Here is an 18,104-nt window from a genome sequence, read left to right as displayed (position 1 = left end):
TCAAGTTGGTTAGGAAAGTAACTTCCCAGTTTATAAGTGGCAATGAATGTGACTTGCCCTGCCACTTTCCCCATTGTCCTGGAGCATGCCAGGCATCAAGCACACTAGGGAAGCATTCTACTACTCAACAGTATCTCCACTCTTCTCCATAAAGCCTGCCTCTCTCCTTGTCCCTTTGGCCCACGTTTATACACTATCTTAACTCAACTAGGGTTTAAAGAGGCAGACAGATAACTTATCATCTAAATAGCTAAATAAAAGTGTGTATCTGGAGGCAAGAGTCTTCAGGGAGAAACTATGGTTAACAAGGCCCTATGGATGGAGCTTATGACTGTTCTCTCTCTTGGTGTAAGAACACAGTGAAACTGGCTATCTGAAAGCTTGAGAGAGACCCTCACCAGAATCCAACTGTGCTGGCTCCTTGATCTTGGACTTCCAGTTTCTAAAGCTGTAAGAACTATTCTCCAACACTGATACTTAGTCTATGGGAATCTGTCAACAGCAGCAGTACTTGGTAGAGTCATCTCCAGAAGATGACTGCACCATAGTTGAGTGGGCCTGGAATGTTATAGAACCAAGCCCTGGTTACTAAAAGATAAGTCTTAATACTAGGAGGCCAGGCATGATAGCACAAGCCAGTAATCTTAAAACATGGAACAAGCACCAGGAGTTTAAGGCCATCCTCAACATGAGACCAGTCTAGGCTATATGAGACCCCCAAACAAAAGCAAAATAAGTAAATAAGTAAATAAATAAAGATGAATACCCCTTCTGATAAGTGACTACACATTTTTTCCCTTACCCTTTCTCTGAAGCTCTTTCCAAGGATTGATGAGGGATGTCCTTCTGTATGCTGTGAATATGTGTTTCTTTTATTGGTTGATGAATAAAGCTGTTTTGGCCAATAGTTTATCAGAGTAAAGCTAGGTGGGAAATTCAAACAAATATACAGAGAGAATGTAGGTGGAAGTCAAGAACACGCCATGTAGTCACCCAAGGAGAAAGATGCCAGAACATTAATTACTGGGAAGCCACAACCTCATGGCCATACATAGATTAATACAAATGGGTTAATTTAAGATGCAAGAGCTAGCTAGAAATACACCTGAGCCATTGGCCAGAGTGTTATAACTAATATAGCTTCTGTTTTATTTGGGTCTGGGCAGCCAGGAAACAAAAGCTCAGTCTCCATTTACAAAGGATTACACTGTTTGTGCCTTTGGAACCTCTAAGCCACCAGCACACTCACAATTCATGAATTGGCACTGCTCTCTCAGGAAAATAAATACCAAGAGTGGAGCATCTATCTCTCAATGCCAATTGTCCAACTGTCCCCAAACCTCCAATTATTTCCCAAAACATTATTATGCCATTGAGAATTTGTGACAGAGGAAATCAGTTTAAAAGGCCACTGTAACAATAATCTGGTCACAGCCTTCGTGTGTGTAGGGGGTAAGCTAGACGGTATGGAACTTAAGCAAATCCTTGGAGCCCAAATCTGTCCAGCACTGGCAGGAAGCATGTCTGGATAAAGAACAATGAGCAGTGTGTGCCTGTACTAAGCAGTGGCATAGGGTATGGTAAACACTAGGCACATTCATTGAGCCAGAAAGACCTCAATGCTGCACCTACTTCCCACTCACATCTGCTTACAGAGCATCAGATTTTAACTGTCACTTCCCCAAAGTCAACACTAATTCCAACAGCTGTAAGATAACCTATTTGCATTTAGTATACATGCCACTCACACACCTTTTCTTATATTATAGCTTATCTGCAATTATTGGGTTAAGAAACCAAAACTCACCATGTTTCCTGCATCTACAGACATAGCAGCACCTTAGTCCTGATGAATACTCCTACTTCAGGAGTGTCAGTGATCCTACCCCTAACTAAGAGTCTGTACACAGGGACTCAATCAGAAAGGGTTTTGGGTTCCTTTCTCACGGTTTTCTCTTGGCCCTGTGCTCTAAGTGTTAACCCCAGGTTGGAGTGAGTCAGTCACCTCATGGGTATTAGATATGTAACAGCGTCATCTGTCTTTATCAGCTGTTTTCTATTGCTAAACATTTTTAAGGGATTCTTTTATGGTGTACAATTTGTATGTTATTTATTTTTTGAGATTTCCCTCTATGATCACTCATGTTATTGTATGTGCAATGTAACATAGCTTGCCTTCTGTACTGTTGTAATCAGGGACCATTTAGGGATCAATAGCCAAAGACACAATATATTAAAACCAATCTTTTCAAGACTGCTCAGGAAGAGATCACATACTACATACTCACAGTATGGACCACAAGCTTGTTACTCTAAATTATAAAGCAAAACAGCCCACTGACAGTCTCAACCTTTAAAGACTTCACAGTGCAAATTTCAACTAAATTACTTCTTAAGACAAACAATTATAGCAAGGTTTTTTTTTTAATCAAAATTCTTACAACTCCTTTTTTGAAGGTCAAGGAAGCACTAAACCTGAGATCAGAAATTGTATAATTTCTTCCTTTATATTTGTCTCAATAATACATAAATATATTCAGCCCTATTTTGGGGAGCCCCCAAAGGCATGAACTGCCATTATGTTTCTTTGGTGTTCTATACAAAATGACAACTCTGTACTAGAAAAGCAAGCCACTGATAAAAGCAGTCTCCAGTTTTGTTGGGGTTGGCTTGAGAGATGTGCCTTTTGAGTAACTCCCAAACACAAGAAAGAGAATCACTTTTAAAAACACTAAAAAGGAAACTAATTTAACCTAATTATTACTTCAATGTCATCTAAAAGACAAGGTAACATTCTAAGTCCACAAACTGTAATAAAGAATTTAATTTTATCATTGTGAAGTATTCTGAAATCAAAGACGATACATGCTCAGGCACATCCCACAGAAGACATTTACAACGGTTTACATTTCCTTTTTATTTATTCCTAGAAACTGCCCGTATTGCAGATTTTTCATGGATGAAATATGGAATTGAGCAGATTCTTTTTCTACAAAATTATGGTATAAACTTGCTCAATTTTCTATCTTATTGCTAATAACCCTTAAGGACTGAATGTGTAGCATGCTGCAAGGTACAAGAAATAAGCTAAAACTGAGCTTTCACATAAACCTACATCGGGACTGACACAGTACTGAACGCTGGCAAACATCACGACACAGGGAGAAATTAATAGGTGACACAGCTCAGTCCTCAATGGGTTAAGTAGAAACCCTTATATATTATTGTTTCTAACCATCCAACCCAAGTTACAGTGCTTGAAAAATAAAACAAAAGTGACACAGAAAACCACACATTTGTTCAGTACTCACCAGTAACACAGCTGCTTTGGAAAACAATGTCCATTAACCTGGTTAATAATCAGATAGCATTTTCTTTCAAATAGGAATCCCTGCCAACAGATTTTCTGATTAAATAACTAGTTGGGGTAATAAAAACCACATTAGAATTTCTTTGTGGTTGGACAGATAGACCAGTTTCTCTCAAGACAAAAGCAGTGGTGGCATCCTGCCATACCTGGCATCCCAGCACCTGGACACTAAGGCAGGAAAGTTCAAGGATGCCCTGAGGGGCATGGGTGAGATCCTTGTCTCGTGGAAAAAACAAACAAAAAAGCCTTAGCAAGTATGCTTGAGGCCCGGGATTTGACCCCAGTACCACACAAAACAGAAAGGTACAGAACCGTAAAAGATGGCAGCAAGAGTGACAGATGACTCCACTAGTCAGCTGAGCATGAGGAAGCTGCTATGGTTTAAGAACAGTCCGCAGCAAGTTCAAAATCCATTTGTGCTCCGCTCTACAATCATAAAGGGCATCCCCTATCCCATACTTTCAGTTTTTAGCCTACCTCCCAATCTCTTGACAAATTTAAGGAGCTAAAAGATATGCTGGGCCTCAGGTTCTGCACCTAACCTAGGCATGTTTGGAGAAGCTGTGCAGACTCATTCTAAACAGAACGGAAACACAAACCAACACTGCAACTGAAGAAATCCCGTTCTAAGAAGTCTTCATGAGGGCAAATACCCAGCATCTGTAACAGCATCTCTGGGAGGAAACATTCCGAGTAAATGGGGAGGGGGAGGCAAGACTCCTATACATCATGTATTAAAAATGATTTACAAATCCACAAAAATGACTTTTAATGAAAGCAGCTGACAAAAGAACTATCAATAACATGGTAAAACAGACATCAGTTCACTCTATTCTGTGGTAGGACTCTAGGAAAGATGCCTTTATTGTTACATTCTTGGACTTTGTAAAAAAAAAAAAAGAAAACCGGAAAATGACTTATAGTCTAGTTATTTCAATTCTTATCAAAATAAAACAAAATAACCAAAATAAGATATAAACATTTTAAAAAGTCAAAGTTCATTTTAATAAAGCCATGAACTTGAACAGTTACTGTAAGCTACAAACCTGGGTAAGGAATAGTTTGTTCTTCAAAAGCATCTCATCTGTTCTCAGTTAACTTAATGCTTTCTTAACTAAATCCCAAATCTAGAAGGAGAGATGTGTGACCTGGGACAGCGCAGCGATACTGAGACTGCTCAGGCTCTGAACAGTCTGAGGTGCTGCTTCCACCGCAAACGAGGAGTGGTACTTGGAGGAAAGATGAGAAGAGTTACTGCAAAGGTAGGTAAGGCCACAGTGAGCTCTGCCCTTGACCACTGAGGCAGAATGAAGGTATGAGGAAGGGAGGACACTGGCTGGAACAGATCTGAAGAGAAATGGTGAGCAGAGCACAGCCTGGGGGTGATTAAGGCTGGCAGTAACAGAAAGCCGCAGCCACAGATTTAACCAGCACATTTTACAGACGGCCTACCCCTTGAAAAACCAAGGAGGAGGCAGCTTAAAGATGTTCAGAGTGGCATTTACAGTAGCAGTCTTCAGGAAACAGTGGGTAACAAAGCAGGTGGAAAACAAGGCTCTGACAAAGGATTCTTAGCAAGACTACATGAAAACTTTCAGAAGTCCAGGGAGTCAGAAAGACACCAAAAATGCTGGAGAAGTTACAGTTTGCATCAGAAGGTACTCGTGGCTCCTGTTTTAAGGGACAGTAAAAGCTTACCACAATCTAGAGGTAGTTTTTACTCTACAAAAGAGAATGGCATCACTAGACTGTGTCCTTTAACACACACGTGTGGTTCCTGTACTAAATGTAGCCCAATGAGTCTGCTGCAATTCCCAAGAAACTGAACAAGGCATCACCAAAGTGCAGGAATGGAAGTAAAAACTGGCAATATTAGCACACAAGGCTGATACACAAGACTGAATGCAATCAAAGTTTAACAGAAAAGAAAAAAAAATTGGACAGAACATTTCTACTAGGGAAAAATAAACAAAGGGCAAAATGGGAAATAAAAATATAAGTTACATTTGTATTTTTATAAACTTACAACTATCTGTTTCTAAGGTACTGTCTTCTGGCTATTTTATTTAGTTCAGTTTATTTAGTTATCATCTAATAAAAGCCATCTTATGATCTTATATTCAGAATTATGAAGTTCTGGCCTAGGCTAAAAAAAGGAGAATGAAGTACAATAGATCATCTTGCAGAGACTTTCCTCATTTTACCCTAAGGGCACCATCTTGGCAGCAAATAATTCTCATGATATTTTTTGTCATTTGCCAACAAGGTGGGAAACACCCTGTTAAATGTAAGCACTGGGAACATTCCAAGTTAAAGATAAAATGTTTAACTTACACATAATACAAGTTATGTACAAGATTTGGGAAAGGAAGGAAACCTGAACAAACCCTGGAACACAGATAAACTGATGAACAGGCAAAGAGGCGCAAACCCTTCAAATGGTGATGTTCTGTGCCATTAACTCGGAAATGACTAAATGGTCACACTGAACTCCACGTAAATGTTAGAATCTCTTGGATTACCACTATAAATACATTTTTTTTTTAAAAAAAAAAGGAAAACAGAAATAACTACCAACAGTATCTGAGAATAGACTAAGTTAACATACATTGCATGTATTGCAGGCAAGGCAGAGGCATTTTTTTAAAGCTTTTGCACAGACTTCATATAATCTTAAAAAAAATATGCAGGCCTTTACAAAATTTGATTTGCTGAAATCAAAATAATTCCAACTTATGAAAAAGTCATAAGACTTCAGCTTAAAAAAGTTCCAGCCTTAGACCAAAAGAACCTGGAAGTGTTCGGTACTCAGATTGAACAAGCATGGTCAGGCTTGAACCTGAATGTACTTTAGAGCCAAAGCTCAAAGGGGTGGAGAGTGCAACCTACTGGTAATAAGGTATACTACATACTGTGGTATAAAAAGGCATGGTGAAAATGTACCTTTTACTAAAGCTTACGCAAGTCCCTTGGTCCATAAAAACTACGTTAAGATTTGTGTCTTCTAGCTTAACCTGTACTCCAGCCACAAATCTATTTCTTGACCATTTAATCAAAACCAATCAAAAACCAACCAAAAAGGGGGTGTGTGCGAGAGAGACAGCTGAAAACCGTGATTTCCAACAGTTTGTACATTTTGATGTTTTCCGTTTTACTGTGGCTTCTGCGTTTCACATCAGCACTTGCAGGTAATGGGGGTTTTGAATAGATCACCTGGTATGAAGTTTTCCCAAGAAACCACAAAAGATTGTTCATTTTATCCTTGCCTTTCTTTCTTTCCTTTTTTTGTTTTTTCAACTTTTTGCCACATTCAAGTCAGTTTAAGTCCTAGCAAAAAGACGTTAGTTAGGACACCACGGTTGCTGTGGACGATGTGACACTGGTAGAATTTGTGCTGGCGTTCGTGTAACTTCCCTCGCTGTTTGCGTTTGACTCGTTGGTGGGCACTTGGCTTGAGTTGGCTCTGAGGATCGCTCCTGCTGCGCTGCAGTGTGGCCTCGGCCCTGGTTCTGGCGTGTAGGTAAAGGTAAGGCTGGTAGAATAAATGATTCCATCATTACGGACCAAAGTTACTGGAACCTGGACTGGCTGCCGGACCCATCTCCAACCTTCTCGGAATGCAGAAATGTCTGGGACCACACAGAGCATGCTCTCTCCACATCTAAGGAGGAAACACACACCACTTAGAAGCATTTTCAAAGCAAAGCAGTTCTGCACTGCCCAGACCCTCCCAATCCTGGGTGATAGAACAGGCTCTAGCAGTACCTGTACATTGTTTCAGCTTCTACATCCCCAAACCATACTCGTAAATTTGGAGTAAAATTCTGTCCTGTAAGTTCAAGCATTGCTACGTCCCCGCCGCCATTCAACTGCAAATCAGAGAAACCATAACATTGAGACAGCTTTTCACTTTCCACTAAACACAACTTGGGTTATATTTGTTTTCATTTTCATGAAGGTTAATTTAAGTTCAGATTTATAAAACATTTCTGTTAAATGATACAACTTTGAAACTATTTCAAGATAACACTCAATGTGGTTTAAACTTTTTTCCATGTAAACATGCCGCTTCCATTTTTATTTCCTATCAATAGTGCAGAATCAATTTACAGAATAATCAGCATCACAACGCAGTAAGTTTATAGCAGGTTATTCTAAGAACAGCAGTAAAGGCAAAAGTCACCTTGTGACTAAGTGGGCTCACCTGAAGACTTTCTACGACAGGCACAGGAGTGACTGGGGCAAGGACAGGGCCCATTCCTTCATAGAATGTATACTCTGCCTTATCTGTGCTAATGATTGTCCAGGAAGCTCCATCATTTATCATTTCTTTATTTGGTTCTTTCGGACATGGAGTGGCCTTAAGAAAAACAAATGTCCATATATTGGTTTTATATACATAGCAGTATACGAAAATTTACCAAGTAACATTCACAGACTTCAGTTAACAATGAGAGAATTTAGGGGGGAAAAATCTGGGAACATCCTAATACACTTAATCCCCAACATTACTAAATTAATATGAAGCCCCACAGGCAGTAATTTTTGTTAGACCACAAACTCTTCAGTGAAAAATTAAGTAACGAGTCTTAGAAATCATTCAAGGGCATCCTATTCCTATAGAACTTTTCTTTTCGTTCTTTCTTTCTTTTTTGTTTTTGCTTGTTTTTCAAGACAGGGTTTCACTGTGTAGTTCTGGCTGTCCTAGAGTTCTCTCTGTGGATGAGGCTGGCCTTGAACTCCAAGATCCACCTGCTTCTGCCTCTAACCCTAACCCTAAGGATTACTGGGATTAAAGGCACGTGTAATCCCTAAGTGGTTCATTACTATATAATTTCACTAACAGATCAGTACCTGTGATGTGAAATGCAAGTGAACTCCCAAAGAAAGGGAATCATGGGAGATCCTTGAGCCCGTAGGAGCTTTGGCACTCCCAGCAGGAGTAAACAAAGTCTGAACGGGGACCCAGTACAACTGCTAGTGTGGTATGGAGCCATCCCTCTGCATCCTACTACAGCATCAATCCATGTCAGAAGTGCCCTTTTGAAAGTTTCTGAGTAAATGCAATTGAGTATTAGCACTTAATTCATGTCAGTTTTACTACTGGGGGGGCCCTACTGTAAAGTGGATGAAGATTTGAACCCTCTTGCTAAATGCTTTATATACACAGTGTTTGTTTCTATACATCATTTTGGAGGATTCACAATGCTCTACTATTAGATATTCTGAGGCTCTCTGAATGGCAGATTAAAAATCCTGGAACTTTTAACAAACTTCTCTAAGATACCCTAGTTTTGAGTTATTTTTGAGATAGGTCATGTGCATGCTTGAGAGTAGTGTGTTAAGGATCAATGACCTAAGATAATCATAAGAACCTATCTTCTCATAAGTGGATATTAACAGCCAATAAGAAGTATGTCTCCGTAAATGGCTAATCCAGCACTTTTTCAGCAAATTTTACAGTCATTACTGATCTGCAATGCTGGGGAATGAACACAGAGTTGGGCAGTATCCCCAGCCTTATTTGCATAGTTTGGATTTCAGTCATTGTATAACATACCTGAAATTGGATTATTCTTTCTTGAGAAAGGCACAAGTACATTCTTTCAGTATCCTTAAGGTAAAATGCACATTTGTGGAGTTGTGATACAGGGTCATCTGCATCCAGTAATGCTGTCTGCTTATCAACTTTTCTAATTATCTGTATTTCAACAATTTAAAAAAGTAAGTCATCTGCATGCAGTTTTTATTTTGTACACTGTCCATAGAAGATACTACATAATAATGTATCAGTCATTTATTTTATACCTAAATATTAAAAAAACATTTATAAGCAATAAGGTATCAATATAAACTTTATAAACATATAATGTAGAAATCACACCTTCAACATTAAGAAATAGGGCAGCCCGTTATTTTTTTGTCTAGACTAGAGCTTTTTAAACATTAATGTACACAAAAATTGTCTGGAGTCCTTGACTAAAAATGCCTAACCCACCATGACTGATTTGGGGCTCAATATTCTGCATTTCTAACAAATGAGTGTTGTGAATGTTGGTAATGGACAGAAGTATTTTCATTGTCACTTTCTGTGGAACTTTTTAATAATATACAAATTTAATGCCACAAGGAACATCTATAGTAAGCTATTGTTGAGTGTCCTAGTCAAAGGAGACAGACATATTGTGGCAGGATCAAATATTTCATATTTCAAAACAAACACACTCATGAGAAAATGGACTCAGAGAAGTAGCAAAGCCCTTAAAGTCCGCACGCATTTTAATAACTGAGAGAAGAGAGTGCGAACCCAAAGCAGGCTATCTGATCACACCTCTTTTATACTCTAGAACTTTTATAATCTAGATCATTGGCTCTCAACCTCCCAATGCTGCGACCCTTCAATACAGTTCTTCACACTGTGGTGACCTGACCCCTCCAATCATCAAATTACTTTCATTGCTATTTCATAACTGTAATTTTGCTACCACTATGCATTATAATGTAAATATTGTGTTTTCTGATGGTCTTCCACTTGACAATTCCTGGGGGTCGCACCACATAGGTTGAGAACCACCAGTCTAGATAGTCTACAGAACCCATGTGGGTACATGAAAGACTGTGTTCTAGCAAGCGTTACATGACACAACACACAAAAGGTGGTCACTAAGTTCCATGGAGAGAAACTGCTGCCTGTTCCCAACAGCATACAAGCACATTTAGACACTTGTCTCAAAATCAACAGTAAGTCTCATCCATCTTCCTTCCCTCTTCCTAAGGCTTTTTCTCAGTTCTTGAGAAAGAAAGATATTGTCCTCACAGGCCAGTCTTCTGAAGCCTCTAAAACAGTGGTTCTCAACCTTCCTAATGCTGAAGCCCTTTAATATAGTTCCTCATGTTATGGTGACCCCAACCATAAAATCATTTCATTGTTACTTCATAACTAATTTGCTAGTTATGAATTATAATGTAAATATCTGATATACAACCCCCACAAGGCCACCACACAGATTAAGAACCACTGCCTTATAACCTTTTGCCTCGAAGTTTTCCATTTCCAAGGCCACCACCAGACCAAGAACCTCCAGAGAGGTGACCCTCATACATTTCTTCGCCACAGTACTTCACAACCTCTGAAGCACCTGACTTGGACATTTTTCCAAGAGCTACATCTGGTCTATCAGATTTTTTACAGTGACATTACGTGTCACACCTAGTCAACATTTCCATTTATGATATTTAATATGCATCTTAAACTTACTGTTCTAGAAAGCAGAATTTTGGAATTTTTCAAATTAGGGGAAAAATAATATCTTTACAGTTTTACAACCTAATGAAGAAAAAAGGTACAAATCTTGTGCATTGTTCCTAAAACAAGATATATCAACTCTACCTAATTTTAAACAAATGTATTAGTCAAGTAGCCTAATAAAAATTATGCTTGTATTTGTAGGTTTTTGAAAACTTGGTCCTATAATCAGCTACAGCAGAAAACACAAAAAAATACAGTATAACTGCAACATTAAAGAAAAAAAATGACAGACACACACAGTTAAAAAGGAAACCAACATCAATTCATTTAAAATTGTGTATGAGACTGACATTAGCAAACTAATTAACAAACTAATTCTTCAGGAGCACTTATAAACCGAGGCAATGGCTAACATGGGATAATCAAGACACTATTATTTTCATGTTAAAAAGTACAAAAACTGAACTCCATCCTTTCTGATTTGTTTCTACATCATATTCATTGAGGTAAAGCCAAGTCTTACCAATCTTGGGAGTGCCATGCCAGTAACTGAGCACACAAGTTTGACAGTCTGTCCATAGTGGATGTAACCATCTCGGACTGTGAACTCCTCTCCTTCTGATTCATCGTCATCCACTAGAGCAGGTGCAAAAACAGACAAAAATGCAATCTTTTAAAACTTAGTACATGCTTAAGAAAACAAACAAAATGACTATTCATACATTTTATGCCCCCAAAGAGAATATTATTTTTACACTAAAAATATCATATACACATTTTTATACTCACAGAGATGAATATAAAATGCTCCCCACTGTTGTGAACTAGCATGGAAGTTTCCTCCTTCTACATGCAGGTATCTGGTACTAACTGTCTGGGATCTAAGCCGATTAAACAAAGCCACCTTTGTTCCTGAGGCAATGCACACTGCAAAGACAAGGAGATTCCTATAATATATGCCTGGGGCAGATGTTCACAAAACAAAGGACTTCTGCTTGGCAAATCATGAATATTTTTACAATAATACAAACAATGAACAGATTCTGTTGGCAAATATTTTATTTAGCTTTATAAGACAGAGGATAGCAAAAAGAAGACAAGGAAAACGAGGTTTTAATGATATAAAAAGTTTTAAATGGTTGGACTTCTTTAAAAAAAAACAAACTAGTTTCAGTCTTTTCTTGTTTGTTTTGTTGATTTTTCAAGACAGGGTTTCTCCTGTCGCCCTGGTTGTCCTAGAACTCCCTTTGTAGACCAGGTTGGCCTCAAACCCTGAGATCCACCTGCCTCTGCCCCCTGAGTATTGGTATTAGCCACCATTGCCGGCTAGCTTCATTTCTTTTTTAATTAATTTTATTTTTTAAACTTAGTTTAGGCTTTACAAAAGACAGAAGTAAAAAAAAAAATGCAAAGAACTTTTTTGTACTCTTTATTCAGCTCCTAACATTTTACTCAAGAGAGTTACACAGTACACACTTAATGTAGTGATGATTATTAGTTAAAAAAATTATTTTTAAAACAACAAATGTCTAATGTTAGACACTTGATTAAATTGACTATAACAATATTCCCCCATTTAAATTATGTACACATAAATTCTTGGAATATTACTGAATGAAAAGGCCAACTATGAGACACTCTATACACTGTGGTCGACTAAGCATCATACACATTTCTGTGTGAACGCAGGAGTGCCTCCACATGCTTTCATCCCACTCTGTAAAATATGTGTAGCAAGGTCTCTAGAAGGATGTTTACCAAAGCAAACAGCTACATTACGATTTTAAGAATTCTGCTATCTCCCAAATACCATAAAGTGTTGTATTGTATGAAAACAATACCTGTTGTATAATGTATAAAATGAGTAAAATTTAAAAAAATAAAGATGTACTTTAGATATGAAAAGCACATCTACTTAAGAAAATATTCTAAAAGTATAATATGTTCTTTGCACTAAAAACTATCAATACAAACCCTTAAAAGTTAAAAATATAAAAAAGAAAGAGAACAGCAACCCCTACCCAAACCAAAACCTCAACCCTCTGCAATCTGAACTGGAAAACTGCCTGAATACAAGATGTCACATGACCTGGAACACAAGAGCATATGGCTATCAATGAGGCCTTACCTTTCCAAAAGAAAATATCAGATGTACATTTTTATACTCACAGAGATGAATATAAAATGCTCCCCACTGTTGTGAACTAGCATGGAAGTTTCCTCTTTCTACATACAGGTATCTGGTACTAACTGTCTGGGATCTAAGCCGATTAGATCAATCTGACCATGACAAACATGCCCTGAACCAACTTCAGAGGGGCTCCTCCCAGCATTCCTTTCTATCAGTTTTCATCTTGGGGCATCATCACCACCTTCTCTAAGGCGGTAGCAAATCGGTTATGCCCTTCTCTTCCCTTGATATAAGATCACTCTGGCTATCATTAGGACTCCTATTAAGTTGCTTTAGCAAAAACTTCCTTGTCCTTGTCCCCGCCCCCTCCCCCTTTTCTCTCTTAATAATTGTTCCATCCATTGAGCCCCTCATTTTTCTCCTTGGCTGAAAACTGGAACTTCCCGTTGTTATATTGGAAGTGAACTTGACTCTATGCTAAAGTCTCTTCTCCTAAAACAGTATTAAGTGAAGTCTGCCTTTCCACTTATCACTAGTGTTGCTTCTTCTAAACAATACCAATTTATAAAACATACATTGAACTACACCCAAAGAATAACATTAAAAAATCTGAATGCAAAAATTCCTAATGCCTAAGGTTAACTGCATGGGAACATAGATTAAAGAATACCCATGTAGATGTCAATGTTGTCTATTTATTGTACTATCCAGTAAATTTGAATTTTGACTCACCTGGTTAAAAATTCAATTATTTTAGACCATTCCAAATTTAACTCTGACAGGACATTAGATGACACTAGAAGTATTTCTGCCTATGCTTGCTTTGTATGTTATTTTCTTATAATCATGGCAATATTAAAAAATAAGAAATTCTACCTTTTGTAGCCACATGATAATATTTATATATGAAGCAAATAGGTCTGAGATAACATCAAACTAAAAATGAGAGGAAAACAGACTGAGGCAAAAGAATGAATTATGATGAAATTCATAATGAAATAACACTGGCCAGAAATTAAGGTCACTATTGAAGTTAGGATTTCTGTTTGCTTTAGTGTGTCTAGAATTTCCCATATTAAATAAATGATAGGAACAAAGACTGAATGGGGTAAAATACATATAACATAAAAATACACAAGTTTATATGCTTGATTTTAGTCAAAGGATGAGAAACCATCTTTTCTTTTAAAAAAAATTCACTGGCTACTATCAAATATTATTAATCTGAAAATTAGTAAGCAATCAATTGTTTATCAAATCTCTAACAGTTGTTATGTTGAAGTTCTTCATTGAAAACCCCTTCATCTAAATATGTGGAAGCTATAGAAAAGAATTAGAAAATCAGTACTTTGTGTCCTCAATGAAGTACCAGTCACTAAAACACTGGTTTACAGGTTTCTCAGGAGCATTAGGAGTAAATTAAACTGCTGAATTTACTACAGTCTTAATGTAACAAAAAGAGAGGTAACCAGATCTCTAAGATTTCTAGGGCAGTAAGAATGACCAGGTAATTTTACAAGTCTTTCATTACCAAGCAATATAAAAACAGGAGGAAGAGGAACAAGGGACAAGTCAAGTTCAGAGTATAGAAATTCTATAGGATTTAAAATGATCCAGCTTCTTTAATAAATAACTTATATCAAAGGGGGCAGGGTGAGAAGAATAGAGAAACTATCACAGATTAAAATTTATGGGGCTTAATTTATGGGATTTGTTTGAACAGGCTAACTAAAAATGGAACAAAACATAACAACCAAACAATTATAGAAAAAAAAAGACATTGCAGAAATACTATGATTAATCTACTCATGAATATTAAATGACATTAAAGGACTGTCAACTTTGTGAGATATGTTTTAAAAAAAAGTTATGCATTAAGAGTCATGATTACAGAAACGTTAGTTGAGAGGACAGGATGTTGGAGATTTACATCATAATACTCCAGCAGTTAGAAACAGAAGAGGTGCTGTTTGTGACTGACCACAAAACAAAATGAGTGAAATTACTGAGGTTGGAGAGTAGCTGCATCATGCTACTTTCTTTCTTTTCCATAATTTCAAAGTTTATGCAACAGAATTAAGGAAAGTCAGCCAAACAATTTCAAACGTGTTGAAATGTAGACTACTCACAGACAGTACACGGCCTTGGAGTTTAACAATCTGCAATGAGATAGCAGTTCCTGCTGCAGAGGCCTTTAGACGTTTGGTTTAGTGTCTGTCTTACCTGGCTTCCCAGAGTTCACTATAATGTTTTTTGAAATGGGTACTTCTGTCATTCTGGAAGGACAGATTCTTTTGGAATGGGAACTACCTTGGGCACTGTAGGACATTTAGCATCACATGTCAGGTGTTTAACATTCATCTTCCCTCCCAGTAACTGTGATAAAACAAGAAAATAACTTCCATTTCCCTGAAACAGTAAGAAACCACTATAAGAAAATTCTAATGAAGTAACTAAGATTCTCAGAACACTAATTGAGAATGAATCACTTCATTAAGCCAGACACTACTTATTTTCCACTTAAATCTGAAACACAGAAAGGCCAAAAGAATAGTGGTAATCAATGAACTGGCTACTGACAAAACAACCTTTAAGTTCTAAAAAGTTTGCATCATTAATGTAATGTGAGAATAGGGAACAAGTAAAGAAACTCAAGCATACATACAGTCAGCATTTTTCAATGACTGCTTCTTTTTGGAAGGTTTGGAAATGACTTTTATCCGCTTGCTGAGGAACACACCAATGTCATCACTGTTGCCATAGAACATTTTTACAGACAACATGAAATGCTTTCTCTTGTCTGAATCAGATATGTACAATGTTTTAGCTGTGCAGTAGTTCTGTGAACAAAAAGAAAAATGGTGTTAATAGCAAAGCCTTGAGGTTATGCACCTTCAGCTCAGAATGGTATGGTCCATCTGACCCAGCATGAGTATCACGCTGATCAACTGCTAACATTGCTCTCTAAAGAGAAGTCTTTCAAGGAGTTTTCAAAACAAACAATGAGGAATGACAAATTCATGAAAGGTGAGCCTCCTTAGAAGATAGAGGTCAGCAAGGACAGACCAAACTTAGCTTAAGTGACAAGAACAGGAAGCTTAATCCAGAAAGTTGGACTTAAGTCCAGTGTCTACCTAGACTCTTCTGGAGCTGGACATGAATGTGAAACTGTGTTCTGCTATGGGAGCTGAATACTACAACCATTAACAAAGTTGCCCTCAGGGTGGTTAGAAAACCATTACATCTATTATTCCAGTTCCTCAAATTGAATTTTTTTAGAAAATCCAGGTCCACATAGTACAGGGAAGCAAGCATTGCCTAAATCAACTCAAAAAAGTTGCACAGAAGATAATCCAAGTATCTAGGGGCCAAGCTCTGACAGCTACGGTCAAAGAAAGCAGTGCTTGAGGACTTGGTCTTCCCAAGTGTAACTGTGAGAGAAGATCCAGAGATGGATGTGGCTGGCTCCGACAAGATCATCTGGACCAAGAAAAGCAGAACACACAACATAGGCAGACATTCACCAGCAAAGGCATTAATTTGAATACCTCAGTTTTAGTTATATACAAAAATGACTCCAACGTTTACTCTACAAAGCCAAAAAACCTATGACCCATATTTACTCTCTTTAAAGTCTTTGTTTTATATAGCTTTACGTGTTTCACAGAATCAACACTCAATTTTACAGCAATTATTTGATTTTTATACTTAAAAACTGATGATTATCTGCAACAAAAATAATAAGGCTATCATAACTTAGTAGAATTGTGTAAAAAAACTTTTGGTTGTAGTTATCAAGCTACCTCCTACAATGTTTCTCTTTATATGACTGAATGCTGTGGTAACAAGTGCTCGGCTGAAAGGGAACATTAAATATCTTACCTATCTTCAAGAATATACTAAGGAACTATTTTAAAAATAGATATACTTTATCATACCACTACCACAGGAACCAAGTTTAAAGATACAAGAGAAAACACTCAGTTGCAGAAAAGGAGCAATACTTTGAAATGCTACTGCTTCACTTGTATATAATGGTTCTAAAACTCACTCTATTCCTTTGATCACTGAGAACAGTGGGGGTCCGGGCCAAAATACTGACATCCTTTACCAAACAGGGTAAATGATGTCCAAAATTCATTTCAACTACTTCTGCTGTGTGTTCCTTTTAAAATGAGTATGACTCGCCAGAAAGTAATGAATTCTAGGTTCTTATCCTTAAAATTGACTAATTATGTACAGTTAGAAGATAAAAATACTGCAGTAGTTTATGTCTCTATAACAAAGTTACATAAGAAAATTTAAATGTGATCCTGAATATTCTAAATTTTGAAAGGTCTTGTTGTGTAAAGGGCAAAATAAGACAACAGTAAGAAAAGCAAAACACAACAGACTTTGCTGTAGCTATCTTATGTACTGAAATATAGAATCTTCAGGTTCACACATAGGCCCACCGTACTTTTTAAATACTAGCTAAAGGTCAAATCTGAAACTGTTCTGCTTTGGAACACAGGATAAAGTCAATGTACCAAAACAGTCACAGAACAAAATGAGATATGTATCTAAACAACAGGACGACATCTTAGTGGGAAAACTAAAAAAAAAGAAATTCACTTAATTTTGAGTGCAAACATAATTGGGTATAGTCTCCATCAAGCAAGAGAAGATACTGCCCAGCATCAATGAAGAGGTGAACAGAGCTGGTGAGACAGCTCTGTGAGTAAAGGCAGATCAGCTCCTGGGTCCTGCACTGTAGCAGGAGAGAGAGACAGACTCCTCTGAGTAGTCCTTTACCTCCTCATATGCACATGTGTGCTTGCATCCTACCAATGTCCAGAACTTGTATAAGATAGAACTGGGTAAAATGAGAATGAAGCTCAATCAACACAGTTACACATATGGTAACTATATCCTTGGCTTTGTATTACTGATCTACTCATTAAAGAATTGAATATCTAGGTATAGAGTGTGTTGATGTAATTCCAGGAGAATAAATCAATCCCTCTGTAAAATATTTTTAAAGCTCGACAGTCATAATTTAAAATGGCTTAACAGCTCTATTTTCTTTTACAATAAGCATTCACTATTATAATAAACGTGATACCAAACCTAATTTAAAACCCATGGTCAACATGCCTTATTAATTAAAAACTATAAAAACGTAATGACATACAAATAGCCAGATTTGAAGGTCAGCTTTATGGCTTCTTCGTAATGCAAATACTTAACTCACAACCCTCAATATTGTGGGTCATCCTATCCTAGTGTCAAATATAATAAACACCAAGCTAACCAAAAAAGAGTTATTACTAAATAAAGGAATACCTTTTAATATGCTATTTAAGAAACTAGGA

At 37.3% G+C, this 18,104-nt stretch overlaps 1 protein-coding gene across 1 annotated transcript in view; it reads right to left on the bottom strand.

Moving 5' to 3' along the window:
* Positions 1-2,461: 2,461 nt before the first annotated feature.
* Rbpj (recombination signal binding protein for immunoglobulin kappa J region) overlaps positions 2,462-18,104 on the bottom strand; it is a 33,270-nt gene continuing 17,627 nt past the window's right edge. The window contains exons 4-10 of the mRNA XM_057771672.1: positions 15,416-15,590; positions 11,409-11,546; positions 11,143-11,255; positions 8,931-9,071; positions 7,575-7,730; positions 7,136-7,239; positions 2,462-7,031 (exon numbers count right to left, since the gene is read on the bottom strand). Coding sequence (XP_057627655.1) covers positions 6,716-7,031; positions 7,136-7,239; positions 7,575-7,730; positions 8,931-9,071; positions 11,143-11,255; positions 11,409-11,546; positions 15,416-15,590 — 1,143 coding nt within the window. The 3' untranslated portion in view covers positions 2,462-6,715. The remainder of the gene's footprint in view (positions 7,032-7,135; positions 7,240-7,574; positions 7,731-8,930; positions 9,072-11,142; positions 11,256-11,408; positions 11,547-15,415; positions 15,591-18,104) is intronic.

Source organism: Chionomys nivalis, chromosome 6 (genome assembly GCF_950005125.1).
Source record: "Chionomys nivalis chromosome 6, mChiNiv1.1, whole genome shotgun sequence".
Taxonomy (NCBI): Eukaryota; Metazoa; Chordata; class Mammalia; order Rodentia; family Cricetidae; genus Chionomys; species Chionomys nivalis.
The sequence above is the reverse complement of the archived record's forward strand: the minus strand, read 5'-3'. Positions and strand labels throughout refer to the sequence as shown.